Genomic DNA, 25,314 nt, shown 5'->3' on the forward strand with positions numbered 1-25,314 from the left:
TCTCTTGGGGGCGGCTCACGCGTTCGGCCATTAGGCCGATAAACCAGAAAAGGGTCTCCGCGGTGCCCATCGGGCTTGCAGAATCTCACAGGCAGCGAACATGGGGACACAAGAATACCTACCTTCATCCTCTTCTGTCTCCACTGCTCCCTCCTCCTCCTCCTCCTCGCCTTCACTCAGACTTCTCTCTTCCTGGAACCCGGAGCTCGCCAAGCTCTCGCTGCTGGCCGTCCTTCCCAACGCGGGCCGGAGGCCCCGCTCCGGCTCTGGCTCCTCCTTGGTTTTCCGGAGCTCAGTGGCTTGCAGGGCGGCATCCTGGGCAGAAATGAGGGAGGGAAGGTGAGTGGGGAGAAGGGAGGAGGAACGGGGGCTGAACAGGACGTTCAAGAGACAGCGGGTCAGCTGCCAAGGGGCCAATTCTATCTCAAGCCAGAACCCTGCGTGAGGGGAACAGGCCTGCAAGCATTTCTCTGCTGCCCAGAATAAAAAAATAGCAGCCTCGGGCTTTGGACAAGAGCAAGGTTGACGGAGCCATGTTTTGCTCCTCCAGGAAAAACCACTCTCGGAGGCGCCTGAACCGTTTCTGGGCCCCAACAAGATCCATTTTCAGGCCATTCCCATCCGCACTAGGGCAAGTGAGAAGAATTAGAGAAGCAGCGTGGCTCAGTGGAAAGAGCCCGGGCTTTGGAGTCAGAGGTCGGGGGTTCAAATCCCGGCTCTGCCAATTGTCAGCTGCGTGACTTTGGCCAAGTCACTTCGCTTCTCTGGGCCTCAGTTACCTCATCTGTAAAATGGGGATTAAAACTGTGAGCCCCCCCGTGGGACAACCTGATCACCTTGTAACCTCCCCAGCGCTTAGAACAGTGCTTTGCACATAGTAAGCGCTTAATAAATGCCATCATCATCAAGTGGGGTGGACTTGGTGTCTGTGCCCGGCCCTAAGTGCTGAAGCCAGCCCTGACTGTAATTTCTTTTTTTCAATAGCTATGTGCAAAGCACTGTTCTAAGCGCTGGGGAGGTTACAAGGTGATCAGGTTGCCCCTCGGGGGGCTCACAGTCTTAATCCCCATTTTACGGATGAGGGAACTGAGGCCCAGAGAAGCGAAACGACTTGCCCAAAGTCACACAGCTGATGATCGGTGGAGCCGGGATTTGAACCCATGAACTCTGACTCCAAAGCCCGGGCTCTTTCCACTGAGCCACGCTGCTTCTTGGGGCCGAGCTGCTCCTGTCCCCGTGTCCTAACCCAGGGCCCGGCCTCTAAAGGGGGCGTCGAGAAGTGGAAGACTGTGGCCCCCATTTCTGGGAGGGCCACATTCTCACTCTGAAAAGCTGGAGCGAGGGGAGGGCGCAGATCCTCACAGCTGAACAACATGTAGAGACGGTCCCTACCCAACAGTGGGCTCACAGTCTAGAAGGGGACTGTGCTCTGCACTAAGTGCTCGATACTATGTTTTGTTTTGTAATAATAATAATAATAATGATGGCATTTGTTAAGCGCTTACTATGTGCAAAGCACTGTTCTAAGCGCTGGAGGGGATACAATGTGATCAGGTTGACCCACTTGCTCCCTCCTACCTCGCCTCTCTTATTACAACCCAGCCCAGGCACTTCACTCCTATAATAATAATAATAATAATAACAATAATAATAATAATAATAATAATAATAATAATGGCATTTGTTAAGCACTCACTATGTGCAAAGCACTGTTCCAAGCACTGGGGGGGACACAACGTGATCAGGTTGACCCACGTGGGGCTCACAGTCAATCCCCATTTTACAGATGAGGTTGTAGTCTGTCTCCCCCTTCTAGACTGTGAGCCCGCTGTTGGGTCGGGACCGTCTCTATCTGTTCCCAACCCGGACTTCCCAAGCGCTTAGTACAGTGCTCTGCACACAGTAAGCGCTCAATAAATACGATCGAATGACTTGAATGAATGAAAATAAATTAGAGCCCCACATGGGACAGCCTGATTACCTTGTATCTACTCCAGCGCTTAGAACAGTGCTTGGCACATAGTAAGCGCTTAACAAATACCATAATAATAATAATTGTTATTATTATTAACTACCTTGTTGAGGAAGAAGAACTCTTGTTTGCTCTTGAGGTAGTGGGAGAGGTTTCCGTATTTGCAGTACTCCACATTCATTCATTCATTCAATCATACTTATTCAGCGCTTTCTGTGTGCAGAGCACTGTACTAAGCGCTTGGGAAGTACAAGTTGGCAACATATAGAGACAGTCCCTACCCAACAGCGGGCTCACAGTCTAGAAAGGGACTATGCTCTGCACTCAGTAAGTGCTCAATAATATGTTTTGTAGTCTGTCTCCCCCTTCTAGACTGTGAGCCCGCTGTTGGGTCGGGACCGTCTCTATCTGTTGCCAACTTGTACTTCCCAAGCGCTCAGTACAGTGCTCTGCACACAGTAAGCGCTCAATAAATGCAATTGATTGATTGATTGAAAATAAATTCGAGCCCGACGTGGGACAACCTGATTACCTTGTATCGTATAGACTGTGAGCCCACTGTTGGGTAGGGACTGTCACTATATGTTGCCAGCTTGTACTTCCCAAGCGCTTAGTACAGTGCTCTGCACACAGTAAGCGCTCAATAAATACGATTGTTTGATTGAAAATAAATTCGAGCCCCACGTGGGACAACCTGATTAGCTTGTATTGTATAGACTGTGAGCCCACTGTTGGGTAGGGACTGTCTCTATATGCTGCCAACTTGTACTTCCCAAGCGCTTAGTACAGTGCTCTGCACACAGTAAGCGCTCAATAAATACGACTGATTGATTGATTGAATGAAAATAAATTCGAGCCCCACGTGGGACAACCTGATTACCTTGTATCTAACTCCAGTGCTTAGAAGAGTGCTTGGCACATAGTAAGCACTTAACAAATACTATAATACTAATAATTATTATAATGTCTCTATATGTTGCCTGCTTGTACTTCCCAAGCGCTTAGTACAGTGCTCTGCACAAAGTAAGCGCTCAATAAATACGATTGATTGACTGATTGATTGATTAATTCTTCTTCTTATGACCTACCTTGTTGAGGAAGAAGAGCTCTCGTTTGCTCTTGAGGTAGTGGGAGAGGTTTCCGTACTTGCAGTACTCCACAATGACCATCAGGGGGCCTGCAGCCAACAGAGAAGGGCGGTCAGCCTCATCATCATCATCATCATCAATCGTATTTATTGAGCGCTTACTATGTGCAGAGCACTGTACTAAGCGCTTGGGAAGTACAAATTGGCAACATATAGAGACAGTCCCTACCCAACAGTGGGCTCACAGTCTAAAAGGGGGAGACAGAGAACAAAACCAAACAAACAAAATAAAATAGAATAGATATGTACAAATAAAATAAATAAAGAGTAAAAAATATGTACAACCATATATACATATATACAGGTGCTGTGGGGAAGGGAAGGAGGTAAGATGGGGGGATGGAGAGGGGGACGAGGGGGAGAGGAAGGAAGGGGCTCAGTCTGGGAAGGCCTCCTGGAGGAGGTGAGCTCTCAGCAGGGCCTTGAAGGGAGGAAGAGAAACTGGAGCCATCCCTCTGCCTCCGTCCACCTCCTCCACTCAATCATATTTATAATAATAATAATGATGACAGCATCTATTAAGCGCTTACTATGTGCAAAGTACGGTTCTACACGCTAGGGAGGTTACAAGGTGATCAGGTTGTCCCCCGTGGGGCTCCCGGTCTTCATCCCCATTTTCCAGATGAGGGAACTGAGGCCCAGAGAAGTGACTTGCCCAAAGTCACACAGCTGACAAGCGATCATGTTGTCCCCTGTGAGGCTCCCAGTCTTCATCCCCATTTTCCAGATGAGGGAACTGAGGCCCAGAGAAGTGACTTGCCCCAAGTCACACAGCTGACAAGTGATCAGGTTGTCCCCCGTGGGGCTCCCAGTCTTCATCCCCATTTTCCAGATGAGGGAACTGAGGCCCAGAGAAGTGACTTGCCCCAAGTCACACAGCTGACAAGTGGTGGCGCCGGGATTTGAACCCATGACCAGCATGGCTCAGGGGAAAGAGCCCGGACTTTGGAGTCCGAGGTCAGGGGTTCAAATCCCTGCTCTGCCAACTGTCAGCTGTGTGACTTTGGGCAAGTCACTTCACTTCTCTGGGCCTCAGTTCCCTCATCTGTCAAATGGGGATTAAGACTGTGAGCCCCCCGTGGGACAACCTGATCACCTTGTAACCTCCCCAGCGCTTAGAACAGTGCTTTGCACATAGTAAGTGCTTAATAAATGCCATCATCATCATCATCATCATGACCTCTGACTCCAAATCCCGGGTGAGCCCACTGTTGGGTAGGGACCGTCTCTATATGTTGCCAACTTGGACTTCCCAAGTGCTTAGTACAGTGCTCTGCACACAGTAAGTGCTCAATAAATACCATTGAATGAATGAATGAATGAATGAGCCACATTGCTTCTCTGGGCTTATTGAGTGCTTACTGTGTGCAGAGCACTGTATTAAGCACTTGGGAAGTACAAGTTTGCAACATATAGAGACAGTCCCTACCCAACAGCGGGCTCACAGTCTAGAAGGGGGAGACAGACAGCAAACAGAACAAGTAGGTGTCAAAACCGTCAGAATAAATAGAATTATAGCTGAATAGAATTATATATATATATATTATATAGAATTATAGCTATATGCACATCACTCGTGGCTGGCTGGCTGGAAGAGGGTCGCACATCACTCGTGGCCGGCTGGCTGGAAGAGGGTTGCAAGTCAAACCTACTGAGGGTTTCTAATAATAATAATAATAATGGCATTTATTAAGCGCTTACTATGTGCAAAGCACTGTTCTCCATCCCTGTCCTCAAAGTCCTGGGAAAAAAGTCCAAAACACAGGCCGCAAGAACAGAACAGGCTTCTTCAAACACCCCAGAAAAAACAACCACTATTATCAAGAATCCCCTCTTCCTCCTCCCATATCAAATGCTTACTTAGTGCCAAGTGCCCGGTGCCCTTTTGGCCCAGGAAAAAATATGGGTTTATTCATTCATTCAATCATATTTATTAAGCGCTTACTGTGTGCAGAGCACTGTACTAAGCGCTTGGGAAGTACAAGTCAGCAACATATAGAGACGGTCCCTACCCAACAACGGATTCACAATCTAGAAGAGGAAGACAGAAAACAAAAGGAAACAGCACCAGGCTGGGAATCCTGAGTCCTGAGTTTTATTCCTGGTTCTATCACTAGCCTATTTTATGACCTTAGGCAAGTCGCTTAGTCTCTCTGGGCCTCAGTTTCCTCCCCTGTAAAATAGGGGTAATACCTCTCGTCTCTAATTCAAGAGAAGGATAATAATAATTATGAAGTAATAATAATAATTCTAGTATTTATTACTATGAACTAAGCCCTGTACTAAACGCTGGGGTTGATACAGGATAATCAAATTGGTTGTAGTCCATCCCACTTGAGGTTCACAGGGAGAAGAGATTTAATCCCCAGTTTACAGATGAGGAAACCGAGGCCCAGAAAAGTGAGGTGGCTTGCCTAAAGTCATACAGCAGGAAAACGGTGGAGCTGGGATTCGAACCGGGTTCTTTCGACTCCCAGGTCAGTGGCTCTTTTTCCACTAGACCGCGTGGCTTGCGAGGCTAAGTTTAAAATAAAATCACGGACGTCAAAGCGCTTTGAAAAACAAAAGCATAAAACGGCTCCCCAGAGGCCAGGCATTATCTTGCAATTTATACCGAGGAGGGGTCGGTCCAGCTGCCTCAGGGTCCTGGAAAAGAGAAGCTGTGCGTGGAAACCTTCTCCATGCGTTTCTTCCCGCTAGACTGGAAGCCCTTTGAGGGTAGGAATCATGTCTATTGACTCCATGGTACCCCACCAAAGTGCTCAGTACTGTGCACCGAGCAGGCGCTCAGTAAATACAATTGACTGACTGACAGATCAATCAATCAATCGTATTTATTGAGTGCTTACTGTGTGCAGAGTACTGTACTAAGCGCTTGGGAAGTCCAAGTTGGCAAGAGATGGTCCCTACCCAACAGTGGGCTCCCAGTCTAGAAGGTGGAGACAGAGAACAAAACAAAACATATTAACAGAATAAAATAAATAGAATAAATATGTACAAGTAAAATAGAGTAATAAATACGTACAAACATATATGCATATATACAGGATGACACTCAGCTCAATGTGTCAGTGAAAAAAGCACAGGCTTGGGAATCAAAGGTCGTGGGTTCTAATCCCAGCTTCACCACTTATCAGCTGTGTGACTTTGGACAGGTCACTTAACTTCTCTGGGCCTCAGTTACCTCCTCTATAAAATGGGGATTCATACCATGAGCCCCACGTGGGGCAACCTCATTAGAACAGTGCTTGGCTTAGAGAAGCAGTGTGGCTCAGTGGAAAAGAGCCTGGGCTTTGGAGTCAGAGGTCATGGGTTCAAATCCCAGCTCTGCCAATTGTCAGCTGGGTGACTTTGGGCAAGTCATTTCACTTCTCTGTGCCTCAGTTACCTCATCTGTAAAATGGGGATGAAGACTGTGAGCCCCCTGTGGGACAACCTGATTACCTTGGAACCTCCCCAGTGCTTAGAACAGTGCTTTGCACATAGTAAGCGCTTAATAAATGCCATTATTATTATTATTATTATTCTTATTATTATTATTAACAGTGCTTGGCACATAGTAAGCGCTTAACAAATACCTTCATAATCATCATCATCATGAGCTCAGGAGCGGGCAACCAGAAGGAGGGGGCTGGGAGCCCCAGGGCCAGGGGAATGAGGCCCAGGTGGTCTCGGGAGCCATGCCTCTCCAAAACCCTTAACTTCTCTGAGCCTCAGTTACCCCATCTGTAAAATGGGGATTAAGACTGTGGAGCCCCACGTGGGGCAACTTGATCACCTTGTAACCCCCCCAGCGCTTAGAACAGTGCTCTGCACATAGTAAGCGCTTAACAAATGCCATTAAAAAAACAAAAACAAAAACAAAAAAAACCCACCCATGCGGGTCAACCCCCGCGACCCCAGATGTTGGGCTGCCCCCACCAAGTCTGGTCAGGTCAAGTCATACCTCCATGCCTGGTACAGGCTCCCAGCAGGTTCACCACATTCAGGTGGGGGCCGATATGAGTCAGGATCTTCAGCTCTGTCATTAGGGCTTTGTACTCGCTGGCCGTTGCCCCCTCTGTGCAGGAAACCAGGCAAAGTCAATTTATTGAGCACTTACTATGAGCAGAGCACTGTACTAAACGCTCAGGGAGAATACAATATAGCAATGTAACAGACATGTTCCCTCCACTGGTGAGGTCTGTGCCCTCCATCCTTGCCCTTTCCACCCTGGCCTTGACGGTGCTCTGGCTTACCACCCGGAGAGTCCCTGCCTTCCCACCCCGTTGGGGGCCAGAGGCTCTGAGGGGGTTAGCATTTACACATTTACACATGAACACACACATGGACACGCATGTAGGAACCCAAGCCCTAATCCTTCCCCCCCATGCCACGCCATCTCATCCCCTGTCTAGTTGCGCTTCAGGCGAAAGTGATTCTTCCTGTTATATGTGGGCCTGCACACATATCTATCCCTAATGAGACAAAAGATCGCCCTTAGGGCTGCGATCATCTGGATCTTTCAGGAAAAAAGGTGGGGGTGTGCCTGAACTATTTGGATAACTGAGGCCAAATTGTCCTTTTTGGACTCTACATGGCCTGGATGATTTGTAGGCATGGATTGCGTTTTGGCCTGGCCTTGCACATGGACTGGGATCTCTGCCCCATTTCAGGGGAGGGAGGGAGGAAAAAGGAAAGGGAAGGAGAGAGAGACAGAATGAGCACACAGGGTAATGCAACCACTCTTCAACTCCAAGGAACACCTAACACGCATCTTCTGGTCCCACAGAGGTTTCTATGAGTTCCTCCAGCTCTGTCCAGAAGCCACTTTACCGGGGTCCCCCAAACCCACACTGTCTCTTGGGTCCATATCTCCTGGGGGAGCCAAGGGCACCTTTCTGGGGAAAGCAAGTCCAGCCCTCAGCCTGGAAGGGAGCCGGGGAGGGAGGCGAGGTGAGCTCGGGATCTGAAAGGGGCCGCCCTCCGGAGAACATATTGTCCAGCACACCATCACACTTCCTCTGGGCCCCGGGGGGGCTGGAAGGTGAGTCAGGACACTGCCTCCAAAGCCCCCTGTGCCCCTCCCTGCCCACTCCGGGGTGCCATGAGGTTATGCCCACTTCAGGGACTGGGACCCTCACGCCTGGCAAATCCCCCCCAAATCGATCCTTCCACAGGCGACTTTACAAAGCCGTTAGTCCCTTTCTCATCTCCATTAAGCCTCAGTTTCGGCAGTAGTAGCGAAGAGGCGGAGGAGCCGGGTGTGGGGAGGAGGCAGGGTGGGGCAGCATCCTGCTCCTTCTTCCCCAGAGACCACCCATTTCCCCCCAATTTTCCTGGAGCTGAAAGCCTGGGTCCGGTGGCCAGGTCCTAGCAAAAAACTCCGGTCCCTGGACAGGGGCTGGAGGATGTTTTCTGCTTTCCCTCCCGTTTCTTGGTAGTTTATGTTGGATTTTGTTCTTATAATAATAATAACATTTATTAAGCGCTTACTATGTGCAAAGTACTGTTCTTATCCACTTCTACAAAAGGTATCAATACTCCACCAGGCTGGTAAGGGGAAGAAACCCCCCCCCACCTTCCAACCCCTCCATGATTCCAGGAGCGGTGCTTAGTACAGAACTCTGCCACAGTAGACGCTCAATAAATACGACAATGAATGAATGAATCTCCTAAAACTGAAACCTTCCTCCTGACCCCATTCCCTGCCCTCTAACCTCCCAGACTCTCCTCACCCACCAAACTCCTTGAGTTGCATCCAGACTTCCCTACTCCCATCTCCCTTAGCTTCTGAGATCCCTTTTCCCAGAGTTTTTGCTTTCGGAAGTCTCACAGAAAAGAGCGCAGGTCAGGTAAATCAGTCAATCGTATTTATCGAGCACTTTCTGTATGCAGAGCACTGTACTAAGCAATTGGGAGAGTACAGTATAGCAATAAATAGACAGGTTCCCTGCCCACAACAAGCTTACAGTCCAGAGGGGGGACAGTCAGGAGACTTTTGGTATACAGCGTGCCAAGGCTGATAGAGGGTGGCATGTTTGAGGGAAGGAGTTTGGCTGGAGGTTTTGGGGGACATTCTGTAACAGTGGCCACGGAGGGAGGAACTGCCCGGGGCCCAGAATAAGCCGTGTCCGTGGCTCAACCAGAGAGGACTGCGTCAATCATCATCATCATCAATCGTATTTATTGAGCGCTTACTGTGTGCAGAGCACTCCACAAGCGGATCTGTCCACTGATCAGCTTGATTGGCAAATATTCAACAGGCAGATATGCTCACCATTTAGATCCTGCCTGGGGAACCAGTTTGAGGAGGAGGCGGCAGGAGGGACCAACCTTAAATCAATGTTCTAATCGGAGGAATCCGAAAAACCCAAGTTGCCCATAAGGCACCTCTGGCACTGTTCAAGGCAACAGCTTTGGGACCTCGACTTTCCCCCCTGCTTTTCCCTTCCTCTTCCGCTCTCCTCTCCCCTGCTGGCACCAGGGGCCCCGTTCAATCTGTCAGGAAACAGTGCCACCGCCCCCGGGTTTCCTCAAGCAAAAATAGCTCCCAACACCAGAAGAGAGCCGCATCCTCTGGCTGTTTCCAGAGAGGGGAAATTGCTAGAATTTGGAGTCTGCCAGTGGAAGTCACTGTTCACAGCCCCGGCTAATTCACCTTGTCCCCAGGCCTCCCAAAGCTCCACTCTGGAGTTCAGCCAAGCCAGGATGGAATCAAGCACCCAAGGGATGCTCAATAAATACTACCCTTACCCCAACCCATATAATAGTATTGTTATTATCATCACTACTAAAGAAGAAGAATGGCAATAATAATGGCACTAATTAAACACTTAGTATGTGCTGGACTTGAGAGTCAATACAAGATGGTCAGTTGAGATACATCTACTGTCCCATTTGGCTCAAAGACAAAGAGGGAAGGAGTACAGGAATCTGATCCCCATTTTACAGATGAGGAAACTGAGGCTTGGAGTGGATAAGCAGCAGAGCTGGGACTAGAACCCAGGCTTCTGGGCTCCCAGACACAAGCGTTTTGCATGGCTACTGAATTTCCTTTATCATAGTGAGGTGAACTCCTCCCAGTGATCCCACCTTTAGCCAGCCAAGATCCTAAAAAGCCCAGGACTATAGCTGAGAGGGGGATTTGGGGTGCTTGGGCAGAAGCTCCCTTGCTGGGAGCTTCCTTCCCTTCCCCACAGCACCTGTATATATGTATATATGTTTGTACATATTTATTACTCTATTTTACTTGTACATATCTATTCTATTTATTTTATTTTGTTGGTATGTTTGATTTTGTTCTCTGTCTCCCCCTTTTAGACTGTGAGCCCACTGTTGGGTAGGGACTGTCTCTATATGTTGCCAACTTGTACTTCCCAAGCGCTAAGTACGGTGCTCTGCACACAGTGAGCGCTCAATAAATACGATTGATGATGATGATGCTGGGATTATGCTGGTCAGGGGCCACAGAGACCGCGGCCTTGTCCTCAGTGAGTTGACCAGGGAAGGATGCTTTGAAGCCACCATAAGCCTGTCTGGGCTCTTACTAGCTGGGGACCCCACCCCCTCATGAGAAGACAAACGCCACATTTACCTTTCAGCATTTTCACAGCCACTGTCCTACACGTGGGAGACTTCTTGATGCCAAAGGCAGCTGCTTGGACCACCTTCCCGAACGCCCCTCGGCCCAGAGACTTGCCTGTGGCCAAAAGAAACGGTGGTAAGTCTGACAGCTAGTCCAACAGGACTACTTGAAATGTTTTCAGGAGCAAAGGGGTCGCTCCTGGGGCCCCCCCATAGCCCAACTGCCTTCTTGACTCATTTACTGTCATTAGTGCAGCATAGATTAAGCACTTACCTATGTGCTTAACACTGTGCTAAGCTTTGGGGAGGATACAGGCTAATCGGATCAGACACAATCCCTGCGTCTGTCCGTCCCTCCCAGCGTCCAGAGTGTCTGTGCCTCTCTGGTCAGGTGGGAGACAGGGGCCTCCCTTGGGTGTAAATTCTGGCTGAGAATGGCAGCTCGCCTCCAAAACCCGTCAACCCTTCCCGTGGCCGACACATCCCTAGCCCCTCTATTTCTCTGTTGGGGTTCAGCATTTGGGGCACAGGGCAAGCTGGGGAGAAGCCAGACCCCAGGAAGGGAGAGCCCCAGCTCCCCATCTAAAGGTGGTCACAGAGGCACCCATCTTAACAGGACAAACTGGAGCCTACTGTTGGGTAGGGACCGTCTCTATATGTTGCCAATTTGTACTTCCCAAGTGCTTAGTACAGTGCTCTGCACACAGTAAGCGCTCAATAAATATGATTGATGATGATGATGATGACTAAAGGGTGACCTACCCTCTGGGAGGTCGGCTCTAGTGAGATGGAATCAAAGGGACCGAGGTCCCGGGCCAGCCAGCCTGAGGACAGACTAGCAGTCAATTCCCTAGAGTAGCTTCATTTAGCGCCAACACGAAACATCGAGTTGTCTCTGTCCGCATCCATTTTACAATTTGATGAGGACTCAGACGATTGTACACAATTTGACCGCCGAATCTGGGCTCACATTTGCGCAGGCAATAAATGTGTCTTTTTTAAAAAAAGATACAAATAGGTTTTTTTGATGCTGACTAATTGCCTGGAGGTGTGTTGTAAAAATTGGCCGCCAAGCCTCAGGCCAGCCCTGACTCAGCCAGAAAAACCGCCTTCAGGCGTCTCCTTGGAGGACGGCAGCCGCGTCTCCGAGTGAGCTGTTCTCACGGTAGTCGGGGCGAAAGCCTGTTCTCAGAAGGAGGAATGTCTGTTTTCCAGGACTCTTTCCTGTCCGGCAGGAAAACCGGATCAGGGTCCCGCCAGTGGGCTCCCAGGGTCTTGGTCAGAGCAACACCCAGAAAGTCGCAGTAGCTTTTTCGGTCTTGCTCTCCCTTGTCTGTGTGGCTGGGCTATCCTGGAGACCTTATCCTTCCCCTGGTGATACGGGGGCTGGCCCCCTCCTACCCCATATCCACTTGGCAGTCTCACAGAAAGCTTTGTTTAAATAAAGGCTCTGCACCTCTCAGATCCTGGCTTTTCCTTAGCCTCCAGTTTTCTCCAAACGGCCTCAATCGACCGACCTGTCAATGGTGCTGATGGAGTGCCCGCTGTCCGCTAGGCGCTGGGGTAGATGGACGATTATCAGGTCAAACACGGTCCCTATCCTAGCAGCATGGTGGGGTAGACGGAACACAGGCCTGGCAGTCGAGAATATAATGGGTTCTAAACTCAATTCCACCATTTGTCTGCTGTGTGTCCTTAGGCCGGGCACTTAGCTTCTCTGTGCCTCAGTTACCTCATCTGTAAAATGCGGATTAATACTGTGAGCCCCTTGCGGGACAGGGACCGTGTCCAACCTGATTTGCTTGTACAGTGCCTGGCACACAGAAAGACCTTAACAAATACCGCAATTATCATTATTATTATTACTCTTATTTTGCTCGTATAATGGGGAGGGAAAGCAAGAATCTCACCTCCGTTTTACAGATGAGGAAATGGAGGCCCAGGGAGGTTCATGACTTGCCCAAGATCACCCAGCAGGCAGGGGCAGAGCTGAGACAACCTGGGACTCGACTCCCAGGCTTGTGCTTTTTTTCTTATGGTATGTGTTAAGCTCTTACTATGTGCCAAGCACTGTTCTAAGCGCTGGGGTAGATACAAGGTAATCGGGTTGTCCCGCGTGGGGCTCACAGTCTGGACCCCCATTTTACAGATGAGGTAACTGAGGCACAGAGAAGTTAAGTGCCTTGCCCAAAGCCACACAGCAGACAAGTGGCTGAGCCGGGATTAGAACCCACGTCCTCTGACTCCCAAGCCCGGGCTCTTTCCACTAAGTCACGTTAACCCAGGTCCTTGTGGCTCCCGGGCCCGTGACCTACCCACTAGACCACACTGCTTCAAACGCTGGGTCCCTTGAGTAGGCCGATACTGCAGAAAGATGAACGGTGGAGAGCAAGTCCTCTAGAGAGGAGTGACTCTCCTGGGGCCCAGGGGATTTTTGATCCACGCTCCGGGCTCTGTAGAGGTGCGAGCACCTCCCAACACCTCTTCTCCACCCTAAGAGGCACCAACTATCCTCCGGAAAGCTCCTCGCCCACCCTCTCCTGCTCCCCCGGCAGACCCGCCGTTACCCAGCTTGAGTCTTTCTCGCGCAAACTCCCATTTGCTGGCGTCGTAAGGGAGCCTGTCGCACTGCTCATCCAGGGGCAGTTCCTCTGGGTCCACGATGAGGGAAAGGTAGTCTGTCTTCACGGCCACAGAACCCGGCTGGAAAACAGAGAATCGTTACCCTTTGGACTGTAGGCTCAGTGGGAGAAGGAATTGTGTCTACCAACTCGAATTGTAAACCAGTGCCATCTTGCCTAGAGTCCCGGGATCTCCCACTGCAGCACCCAATTCACCCCCAAAGTGTCCCTGGTGCTGCCCTGTGGGCAGAGGCGGTGCTCCCAGTTCCGCCAACGATACCCTCACTTTCGTGTTTCCTCATTAATAATTACTGCTTGAACAACAACGAAGGGAAAAATGAAAGGCATTTGCACCGAGCCACTGCTGAAAATAACTTTTCCTACTAGGTGAGTCCAAAAGAGAACAGGCAGAACAGACTGGAGCCCTTTGGCAAGGGAAAGGCGAGACCCTACAGACAGAACCAACCATTTTCAGCCTTGAGATGCAGGGGACCCATTGGCAAGGACAGGGCTCAGTATGTCCGTGAGTCCTGATTTCCTAGGAATCACGACTGCCGCTGAGGGGGAGTGATAATAGGATCATCCAAGTTCATCTAGAGTGAGAAATGGACACCAGCTTGGGTTTTAATCTCACCTCTGCCTCTTGCATGCTGTGTGACCTTGGAAAAGTCACTTCTCTGTGCTTCAGTTTCTTCATCTGTGAAATGAGGATTCAATGCCTGTTCTCCTTAGATTGGGAGAACTTTTAGACTGTGAGCCCACTGTTGGGTAGGGACTGTCTCTATATGTTGCCAACTTGTACTTCCCAAGCACTTAGTACAGTGCTCTGCACACAGTAAGTGCTCAATAAATACGATTGATGATGATGATGATGATGATGGGTGGCCCATGCAGGATAGGGACTGTGTCCAACCTACTATCCTTACATCTATCCCAACCCTTTTTTTTAAAAGTATTTGCTAAGCACCTTACTATGTTCCGGGCACTGTATTTAATCAGGTTGGACACAGTCCATGTCCCACATGGGGCTGACAGTCTTAATCCCCATTTTGAAGATAAGGTAACTGAGGCACAGAAAAATTAAATGACTTGTCCAAGGTCACACGGCAGACAAGTGGCCAAATGGGGGTTAGAACACAGGTCCTCTGACTCTCAGGTGCATGCTCTTTCCATTAGGCCACACTGCTTACTAGGTGTCAAGATCTCAGTACAGTGCTTGGCCCCTAGTAAGCACTTAAATACCACTATTATTATTATCATCACTATTATTATTATTAGATATGGAAGAGAAACCTCATGATGCTAACGAGACTAGCAACCTCACAGGGTCCCGGATTCCATCTGCTGGCCAGGCCTGAGATGAGTAGGGAGGCCATGGAGGAGGTTTCTGTCTGAGAAGGGAAGTCTGCACGTCACCCCGGGGCTTCTCGGGTGGGTTCAGAGGGTGAGGTGGCATCTCCCATCCAGGGAGGGAGTGGGCATGGCTGGCTGCGGGCGCTACACATGCTCCCTGGACAACTAATGGACTACGGTACCCCCATGGAGGTCACAAAGTAAACCACCCCGCCCACAGAAGGAGAAGTGAGAAGGTGACTGCCCGGAATTCACATCACCTTCATTCACGGGGAGGGGGGTCCATGGCTTGCCACGGGCTCTCCCAGGACCCTGCATTCAGGAAGCCCGCCCGTTTCTCCCAACACCGTGGCTCGCCATGACCGGATAGATGTTTGCTGATGGAAAGGCCGTGGGGGAAGGTCCTGGAAGAATTAGAGGTCCCCTGGGACCCTTCATTCTCTGCATCTCCCTAACAAGGCCCTGGCATCGGCAGGGAAGGCGGCTGAATCATCACACCCAATCTCACCACCACCAAGGCCCACAGCCTCAGAACCCCTCACCTGACACCGGGACATTGAGCACGGGACAGAGAGTCGCGGCAGGAGAGGTTGGCCAAGGATGAAATACAAACCCGAAGACAAGCGGCGTTCCTATCACAAATGGCCCTTTTCCAGAGGGCTAAGACCTGAGGGAAGCAGAATGTCTGCTACGGGTGAGGAAGACAAAGCGGGTGTGAAGAAAGGGGCCAGGTAAACAGACCGGGGAGGGAGGGGTTTGCCATGGCTCCCACCCCGGGGGCTGCTCTCACCCGTTTCAGCTTGCGGATGAAAAGCGTTAACAGGAGCCAGAAGAGCGTGGCGGCCACACAGGTGCAGGTCAGCGTGATGAGCTCCAGGTGGGTTTTGTCTGGGGTTCCTGTGGAAACAGGACGACGGATGCTTAACTGGGAGAGCTCATCTGAGCCCCCAGCCCAGGGAATCCAAGGCCAGCTTCACCAGACGAGGTCCTCCAGGGGCAAACTTCCCCACTCTGGGGAGCGTCCTGACTGGATGGGCGGGCGGGCGGGGGGGGGGGGTGTCTCCTCCCCCATGACATCGACGCAAAAGTTGAAAAAGGCTCCCCACCAAATGGTGGCAGAGGAACTTATAAACTTTCCTAGCTGGGGGAAACTGATGCAAAAACCAGGAGACGAATTCAAAACAGGAAAATTTAGCATAAGAAAAAAAAAACCATTAAAATGCTAAATCTGGAGAAAATGACATCTCCCCGATGGGTCTGAGAGGAAATTCTAACTTAAAAGTTGGGGGGAAAAATCACTTAAAAGGACTCCTTTGAGGCTCACAAAACTCTTCAAAGCTGCCGATTTTAAAAACAAGCAGCAAACAACTCCTCATCAGGCAACAACCAGGAACCGACAACCTCTAACATTACTATTTTGGGGTAGCCAAGGTGACCATCCCACCCACCCCCCATCCCGCTCCCCACTTCTCTTATTTTGAACTGATCTCCTAAGTACATTGGGGTCCGGTGAATTTGGGATGAAGGGAGCTGGATCCTGCCTCATTACTGGAGGAATTACACACATCCAAACACCAAACCCATTCCCGTGAGACGAGGAAGGAAGATCACAAAATGCTTCAGAGACAGGAGAATGTGGGGGTTTTCTAAGAAGCAGCAGTGATGGTGTTCGTTCTGCCCCTACAGGGTGTAAGGCACTGTACTAAGCATTTGGGGAAGTGTAACAGAAGCGTGAACCACTTTCCCTGCCCACAAAGAGCTTCCAGTCGACCCGGGACATGACCGTATTTTGCCCAAGGACCCAGGCAGACTGTTCTTCAGTCGGTCTGTCCCCTATCCGGTCCCACAGAGAGAAATAGGGGTAACCCTAGGCCTGGACTCTGGTCCTTGGAGGATGTGTTTCAGGCAATGGACTGCGCCGCGTGTAATTCCAGCAACATCGGTAACACGCCAAGGAGACATTAAGCTCCATCGTGTCAGACTGTCATGCGGGAAACCCCAAGGACACGGTGATGACTCTGCTTCCATGGTTCTCGGTGCTGTCGACTGATGTTTAATTGCCATTATTATTCTTTTAAACTGCTTTCACATGCAAGGTAAGAGCGGAATGGGCATTTATTCTGCGTCACCTTCTGTAAGGGAATGACTATAAAGTAAATTTCCTTCTAGCACGGGATTAAACGCATCCCGCGTCTTCATTGTCAACAGCTCACCAACCTCAACCCGGCGAAGGCTGTTTTCATTTCTTAAGTTATTATTTTGACTACTTGGGTTGTTGGGGTTTTTTTATGTGACAGCTTCTCCCCCGTCCCTGGCCCGAGCCCTCGGTGGGTTCTTTCCAAACTAAACAAGCCCTGTGATTATTTAAAGAAGGCACTTTGATTCCCCCTTTCAGACATAAAAATAACACATTGTTTTATCTGTAAGTACAAGAACTCGTTTTTCAAAGGAAATGAAAAGAGCAGACTGTTTCCTTCCTGACGAATCCTCAAACAGCTCTCCAGATCTGGGCGACAGAGCAGCAGAACCCACTGGCCTGGGCCCCTCCCGGCTCTGCTTCCCCGTTCTCTGGGACGGGATAGGCCCAAGGTGACCCCTGCTGACTCCCGCTGACCCTCAGAGAAATCCTCGCCTCCGAGGATGCAGGAAGGATCTGCTGTTGGACTGGGAAAGCTGAACATAAAGGAGACAACCCCCATTTTCATTATGATTAATCATGAAAACTGAGGTATTTGTTAAGCGCTTACTATGTACCTTGGCACTGTGCTAAGGTAGATACAAGTTAATCAGGTCATACAGTCCCACACTATTCAGCACTTAGAGCGGTGTTTGACACACAGGAGGCGCTTAACAGATACCATAAAACACATACACACACACACAGAGGGAGAACAGATTTTAAATCCTCATTTTACAGAGAAGGAAACTGAGGCACAGAGAAGTAGAGACTTGCCAAAGATCACATAGCAGGCGTGGGGCAGAGCCGTGACTGGAATCCAGGTCCTCTGATTCCCAGGCCCTTTCCTCTAGGCCTGCTTCTCATGAGGACAATGGAAAGACCTTATTGAGTCTGTTCTGGACAGAAAATGGTCAATCCATCAGCAGAGTTGATGGAGCACCTGTAGAGCACCGGACTGAAGCGCTTAGTACAGTGCTCTGCACACAGTAAGCACTCAATGAATGACTGGGCACTTTAGAGAGCAGAGATCAAGGGTTGAGTCATTAAATTGAAAGGTCCCAGCTTCCCTTAAACAGCCAGCTTCAAAGCCCTAGTGCAATCAGCCCTGATCTCCTCCAGGAAGTCTTCCCCAAATTACTCTCCCCAGCTGCCCCTTCAGCATATCTGCACCAACTAATGTTCCACACACCAACCTGGGGCACTGCGACACTTGCATATTCTACTGTTTAAGCACTTCCTCATCTAAATATCCACTCCTTCCTCCTATAATAATTTTGACATTCATTAAGCACTTACTTTTTTTAAGGTATTTGTTAATAACAATAATAATAATAATGATAATGGCATTTGTTAAGCACTTACTATGGGCAAAGCACTGTTCTAAGCGCTGGGGTGGATACAAGGAGTTCAGGTTGTCTCACGAGGGGCTCACAGTCTTCAGCCCCATTTTCAAGATGAGGTAACTGAGGCACAGAGAAGTTAAGTGACTTGCCCAAAGCTACACAGCTGACAAGCGGCAGAGCGGGGATTAGAACCCATGACCTCTGACTCCCAAGCCCAGGCTCTTTCCACTGAGCCTGCGCTCACTATGTGCCAGGCACTGTATTAAGCACTGGCGTAGAAACAAGTTAATCAGATTGGACACGGTCTATGTCCCACATCAATTAATCAATATTTATTGAGTGCTTACTACGTGCAGAGCTATGTACTAAGTGCTCATGAGAGTACAATACAATAGAGTTGGTAGACACAGTCCCTACCCACAATTTGTTGGGCTTAAAGTCTTTATCCCCATTTTACAGGTGAGGTAACTGAGAAATGACTTGCCCAAGGTCACACAGCAGACAAGTGGCAGGGCCAGGATTAGAAACTAGATCTTTCTGACTTCCAAGCCCATGCTCTATCCACTAGCCAACACTGCTTCTCATAGTACTACTTGCTAAGCTCTCAGTGACATGATTATAAGATCAGACACCGTCCCTGTCCACGTGGATCTTGCAATCTACCTTATCCCCGTTAAACAGATGAGAAAACTGAGGCCCAGAGAAGCAGCGTGGCTCAGTGGAAACAGCACGGGCTTTGGAGTCAGAGGTCATGGGTTCAAATCCCGACTCCGCCACTTGTCAGCTGTGTGACTTTGGGCAAGTCCCTTAACTTCTCTGGGCCTCAGTTCCCTCATCTGTAAAATGGGGATGAAGACTGTGATCCCCTCATGGGACAAACTGATCACCTTGTAACCTCCCCAGTGCTTACAACAGTGCTTTGCACATAGTAAGCACTTAATAAATGCCACTATTATTATTATTATTATTATTAAATAATGAGGTTACGCTACTGGTCACACAGCAGGCCAGAGGCAGAGTTGGAACTAGAACCCGGGTCTCCTGGTTCCCAGGTCTCTTCTCTTTCCACTAGGCTATGCCGCCTCCCATCTCTATTTTATTTCTGTTTCTGCCTCCCCTGTTGGACTGTAAGCTCCTTGAGAGCACGGATCACGTCTAAGAGTTATATTGTATTCTCCCAAGTGCTCCGGACAGTACTCCGCGTGCAGCAGGGGCTCAATAAATATGATTGATTGCGTATCTTCAGAACAGCCTGGGTCTTCTCCATATTGTTGGGGGCCAAAGTAATTTGTATTTTTCAGCCTCTCCCCTTACAGAGGGACAACCTTCTCCAGGGGGTGGGGAGAGAGGGAGACAGTCAGTGCTGCAAATCGCCTATCTTTGCTGGTGTGTGGCTGATTCTTGAGGCTGCTGTGGTCCACTTCCAGTCAGACCCTTCCTGGGACCGCCTCCATGCCCAGTCCACCTCCGGACTGGGAACCCGGATGGGAAGATGCAAGATACCTTAAGCTACGCCATCGGACTGGAATCTCCCTGCAGGCAGGAACCAAGTCTGCTAACCCTATGGTGCTTGCCCAAGTGCTTAGTACCCAGTCGGCATTCATGGTAGATTGATTGAAAGATATGTCCAGCCTGATTAGCCTGTGCACCCCAGCCCTTAGAACAGTGTCTGGCATATAGTAAAAGCTGAAGAAATGTCATTATTATTGTTAGGTTTCAAAGACCCAGCTGTCCCCACTCTCCCACTCTCTAGGAGGCAGAGACTCTGGGGGCTGGCACACCCCAAGCCTCACTTGCCGCCAGTTTTCCGGCCTCCCAGAAAGTGGGGCAGGACCAGGGGTGAGGTCAGCGAGCCACCCAGGCCTTGCGGTCCTGGCTTGGGGTAGGGAATCAGGGGAAAGGAGAAGAGCAGAGGGCAGGAGGCAGGGGCGAGGGGAAGGCGAGAAGTGGAGGCCCGGGCAGTCTAGGGGAGCCACGTTACCTCGGACGGTGATATAAGCAGAGCCCCCCGCGGACCCTTGGGGGTTGGTCGCCGTGCAGCGGTAGAGCCCTTCATCCTCCTCCGTCACCCGGTCGATCAGCAGTGTGCCGCTTCCTGGCCCCAGGACGATACCTGCATGGGAAAGACGGAGGGGATGACTGAGACAAGAGTGGCACATGGCCATGACCCTCCCTACCCAGCTGCGCTCAGCCCGGGAAGCCCAACCCAGGGGGCCTGACCCCTAGCCCCTGTCTAGCTAGTACCCAGCCCTGCCTGGTATCCAATCTCGCCTGTCTCAGGCTAGTCAATCAGTCAATTAATGGTATTTATTTTAGTGGTATTCGTTAAATGCTATGTGCAAGCACTATACTAAGCGGTGGGGTAGTTACAGGATCATCAGGTTGGACTCAGTCCCTATCTGCATAGGGCTCACAGTTTTAATCCCCATTTTACAGATGAGGTAACTAAAGTACAGAGAAGCCAAGTGACTTGTTCCAAGTCACCTAGTAGACAAGTGGCGGAGCTGGGATTAGAACACAGGTCCTTCGGATTCCCAGGATAGTGCTGTTTCCACTAGGCACGATGGATACATATATCTCTCTCTCTATAGAGAGAGAGAGATATCTCTCTCTCTCTCTATATATATATATCCCTGTATATATGTATATGTTTGTACATATTTATTACTCTATTTATTTATTTTACTTGTACATATCTATTCTATTTATTTTATTTTTGTTAGTATGTTTGGTTTTGTTCTCTGTCTCCCCCTTTTAGACTGTGAGCCCACTGTTGGGTAGGGACTGTCTCTATATGTTGCCAATTTGTACTTCCCAAGCGCTTAGTACAGTGCTCTGCACACAGTAAGCGCTCAATAAATATGATTGATGATGATGATGATGATCCATATCTATCTATCCCACTTCTGACACCAAGCCCTACTGAGAGCTCACCTTCTCCAAGAGGCCTTCCCAGACTGAGCCCCCTTTTTCCTCTCCTCTTCCCCATCCCCCCGCCCTACCTCCTTCCCTTCCCCACAGCACCTGTATGTATGTTTGTACTGTATTTATTTTACTTGTACATATTAACTGTTCTATTTATTTTGTTAATGATGTGCATTTAGCTTTAATTCTATTTGTTCTGACGACTTGACACCTGTCCACATGTTTTGCTTTGTTGTCTGTCTTCCCCTTCTAGACTGTGAGCCCGTTGTTGGGTAGAGACTGTCTCTATATGTTGCCAACTTGTACTTCCCAAGCACTTAGTACAGTGCTCTGCATACAGTAAGCGCTCAATAAATACGATTGAATGAATGAATCTATATGCATATAGACAGTTATGTATCTGTGGCTTAAAGCTCACACTTTTTTCTCACAGATGATTAATTCCCTGAGGGCATGAACATGAACAGCACTTAGAACAGTGCTTTGCACATAGTAAGTGCTTAATAAATGCCATTATTATTATTATTATTATGAAAGCCAGAAAAGCTGAGAAACTCTTGTGAGTCACCAGTAGGAAGAAGGGAGCCTGCTCTGAGCTGGACCTGGGGTTGAAGTGGTGGGGTAGTGAAAAGGAAGGGGAAGGAAGGAGGAAGCAGAAGGGAATCTGGAAAAGATCTCAAGGGGAATGTGGCTGTTCTAATAAATACCAATAATTATGGTGTCTATTAAGTGCTTCCTATGTGAGTGCTGGTTTACATTCAAGATCATCAGATTGTACTTCCCAAGCGCTTAGTACAGTGTTCTGCACACAGTAAGTGCTCAATAAATATGATTGAATGAATGAATTGCACATAGTTCCTGTCACCCAGGTGGCTCACCAACTAGGAGGTAGCTTTTCCTAGTGGGAAGACTGATGTTCCCTCTAGAAGCAATGTGTCTCAGTGGAAAGAGTACGGGCTTGGGAGTCAGAGGATGTGGGTTCTAATCCCGCCTTCACCACTTGTCTGCTGCATGACCTTGGGCAAGACACTTAAATTCTCTGTGCCTCAGTTCCCTCATCTGTAAAACGGGGATTAAGACTGAGCCCCACATGGGACAACCTGATTATGTTGTATCTACCCCATTGTTTAGAACAGTGCTTGGTACATGGTAAGCACTTAAATACCACAATTATTATTACGTTCAGGGGCGATGGATAGCACACTTTATATTCACCCCACCCTCAGCTCCACGGTCCACATCAGTAATTTGATTATTTATATTACTCCTTGTCTCCCCCTCCAGACTGCAAGCTCGTTGTGGTCAGGAAACGTGTCTGCCAATTCTGTTGTATTGCACTCTCCCAAGCGCTTAGTACGGTACTCCGCACACAGCAAGCACTCCATAAATACCATTGATTGGGTGATTGAAAGAGCAGCAGGCTGGGAGGCAAGAGACCTGCCTTCTAATTCTAGATTTGCCACTGTTCCGCTTTGGGCTCAATAAATACCATCGATTGATCCTGTCTCTCCAAGAATCCCTCACACTCACGGACATCGGCAGGTGGGTCTTTGAGTCGGAGGTCGCTTCTTCGCTTCTACTGCTGCTCCTGACTTCCTCCATCCCCTTCCCCATGCACATAAAACACACTAAGCCTCGTCTCCTCCTCTCTCTTGGACCCGCTGTGCTCCTCAGCGTCTCTTTGGTTCTCTCTGATTAGGCTCATTATCTCCACCTCCACCCCCAGCCTTTCGTCCCATCCTTATCTCAGGTGGCATCCATTCCCTTGTCCTCCCTCACTCCATTTTCCACTTCCCTCCCACCTCTTTTTTACGATATTTGAGCACTTACTATGTGCCAGGCACTGTTCTAAGCATCGGGTAGATACAAGTTAGTCAGGTTGGGAACAGTCCCACATGGGGCTCGTAGTCTTAATTCCCATTTTACAAATTAGGTCACTGAGACACAGTGAAGTTGAGTGACTTGCCTGAGGTCACCTATGGCAGGCTTGTGGTGGAGCAGGGATTAGAACCCAGGTCCTTTGACTCTCAAGACCGTGCTCTTTTCACTAGACCATGCTACTTCTCTTGTCTAGTAGTAGTTACCAGTATGTATAAAACACTCACTATGTACTACATACGGTATAAAATGCTTGGAACATACGGAATAAAAAAGCACCGTGTTCCCTGCCCAGGAGGAACTTAGATCCCCTATACAGTCCTCACAGGAAACCCCAGAGCTTGACAGGTGTTGGAAATTCTAAAAAAAGAAACTCATTTTTATTTAGATGAGGAACACAGGCCTGGGAGTGCGAGGACATGGGTTCTAATCCCAGCTCCGCCACTTGTCTGTTGTGTGACCTTGGGCAAGTTGCCTCACTTCTCTGTGCTTCAGTTTCCTCGCCTGCAAAATGGGGATTCGACATCTGTTCTCCCTCCTACTTAGAGAAGCAGCGTGGCTCGGTGGAAAGAGCACGGGCTTTGGAGTCAGTGGTCATGGGTTCAAATCCCAACTGTGTGACGCTGGGCAAGTCACTTCACTTCTCTGTGCCTCAGTTACCTCATCTGGAAAATGGGGATTAAGCCTGTGAGCCCCCCGTGGGACAACCTGATCACCTTGTAACCTCCCCAGCGCTTAGAACAGTGCTTTGCATATAGTAAGTGCTTAATAAATGCCATCATATTATTATTACTTAGACTGTGTGGGTCAGGGACTGCATCCTACCTGCTTAACGTTCATCTATCTCAGTGCTTAGTACGGTGCCTGGCACATAGCAAGTACTTATAATTACTTAAGAACAGTGCTTGGCACATAGTAAGCGCTTAATGAATACCATCATTATTAATAATGATGAATAGGGGTTGATTTGAATGGTGTTTTCTTGGCTGCAGCTATTCCAAGTCACCTCAGCCTGAGAGCTCATATGTTTGCTCCCAACCTGTGTCCACTCTTCCATTCCCGGCAGATCCCTGCTGAATCCTTGCATGTGCTCTCTCTCTCTCCCCCTCCACCCCCAAGGGCCTGTCCACCTGCCTCCTGCTGTTAACTCATTAGCACTCACAGGGTGGGGACCAATTTGTACTTCCCAAGCGCTTAGTACAGTGCTCTGCACATAGTAAGCGCTCAATAAATACGATTGATGATGATGATGACCATCTCTTCTCATTTCTCATTTGTACCTATTCTATTTTGTTAGTATGTTTGCTTTTGTTCTCTGTCTCCCCCTTCTAGACTGTGAGCCCACTGTTGGGTAGGGACTGTCTCTATATGTTGCCAGCTTGGACTTCCCAAGCGCTTAGTACAGTGCTCTGCACACAGTAAGCGCTCAATAAATACGATTGATTGATTGATTTCCATCGCCTCCTGTTCTTGAACGCTTAGTAAAGTGTGTTGCACCCAGCTGGTGCTCAAACCCCACTGCCGCTGACGGAGTTGGGTGGAATAGATATAGTCCCTTTAAAGGACCAGTGCTCCAACAGATAATTGCTCTCCCCTGCTTCAAAGTATTACTGAAGGTGCATCTCCTCCAAGACTAAGCCCTCCTTTCCTCTTCTCCCATTCCCCTCTGCATCACCCCGACTTGCTCCCTTTATTCACCCCCCCTTCACAGTCCCACAACACTTACGTACACACCTAGAATTTTGTTTATATTAATGTCTGTCTCCCCCTCTAGACTGCAAGCTTGTTGTGAGCAGGGAATGTGTCTGTTATACTGCTATATTGTAGGCTCCCAAGCACTTAGTATAGAGCTCTACACACAGAAAGCGCTCAATAAATACGATTGAGTGGCTGGGGTTAGTGAGGTTATAGCTATTTCTGTAGCAGTCAATAAAGTCATTCGATTCTCAAGGGTCGGGCAATTTGAACTGCTTGTTCCTGTCCGGGGCCACAATGCAGGACACCTACTTAGCCCTGTGTAACTGCTAAAAAAGCGCTGAATGCATTCCTTCTTCTTGGACATTTTTGTCTCGTGAAAGATGGTTTCAGCACCCCCATGGGACTGTCTGCTTCCCCTTCCATGTCTCCGACCTCCACCTCCATCTGGCAGCGGGCAACTAAGCAGTTTGGGCTTGGTAACAGTCCTAATAATGGCATCTATTAAGTGATTACTGTGCGTAGAGCCCTGTACTAAGCGCCAGGAAAGAATACACAGTTGGGAACTAGTACTTAGTACCGCATTCCGCACAAAGTAAGCGCTCAATAAATACGATTGAATGAATGAAGGACTA

The 25,314-nt window shown here is 49.1% G+C and overlaps 1 protein-coding gene across 1 annotated transcript in view; it reads right to left on the reverse strand.

Moving 5' to 3' along the window:
• Positions 1-25,314, reverse strand: part of FLT1 (fms related receptor tyrosine kinase 1) — a 123,099-nt gene that overhangs the window by 7,051 nt on the left and 90,734 nt on the right. Inside the window, exons 15-21 of the mRNA XM_038761775.1 lie at positions 20,163-20,294; positions 15,450-15,556; positions 13,253-13,388; positions 10,696-10,800; positions 7,066-7,179; positions 3,061-3,149; positions 123-315 (exon numbers count right to left, since the gene is read on the reverse strand). Of these exons, the coding sequence (XP_038617703.1) occupies positions 123-315; positions 3,061-3,149; positions 7,066-7,179; positions 10,696-10,800; positions 13,253-13,388; positions 15,450-15,556; positions 20,163-20,294 (876 nt within the window). The remainder of the gene's footprint in view (positions 1-122; positions 316-3,060; positions 3,150-7,065; positions 7,180-10,695; positions 10,801-13,252; positions 13,389-15,449; positions 15,557-20,162; positions 20,295-25,314) is intronic.

The sequence above is a fragment of the Tachyglossus aculeatus genome, chromosome 20 (genome assembly GCF_015852505.1).
Source record: "Tachyglossus aculeatus isolate mTacAcu1 chromosome 20, mTacAcu1.pri, whole genome shotgun sequence".
Lineage (NCBI taxonomy): Eukaryota > Metazoa > Chordata > Mammalia > Monotremata > Tachyglossidae > Tachyglossus > Tachyglossus aculeatus.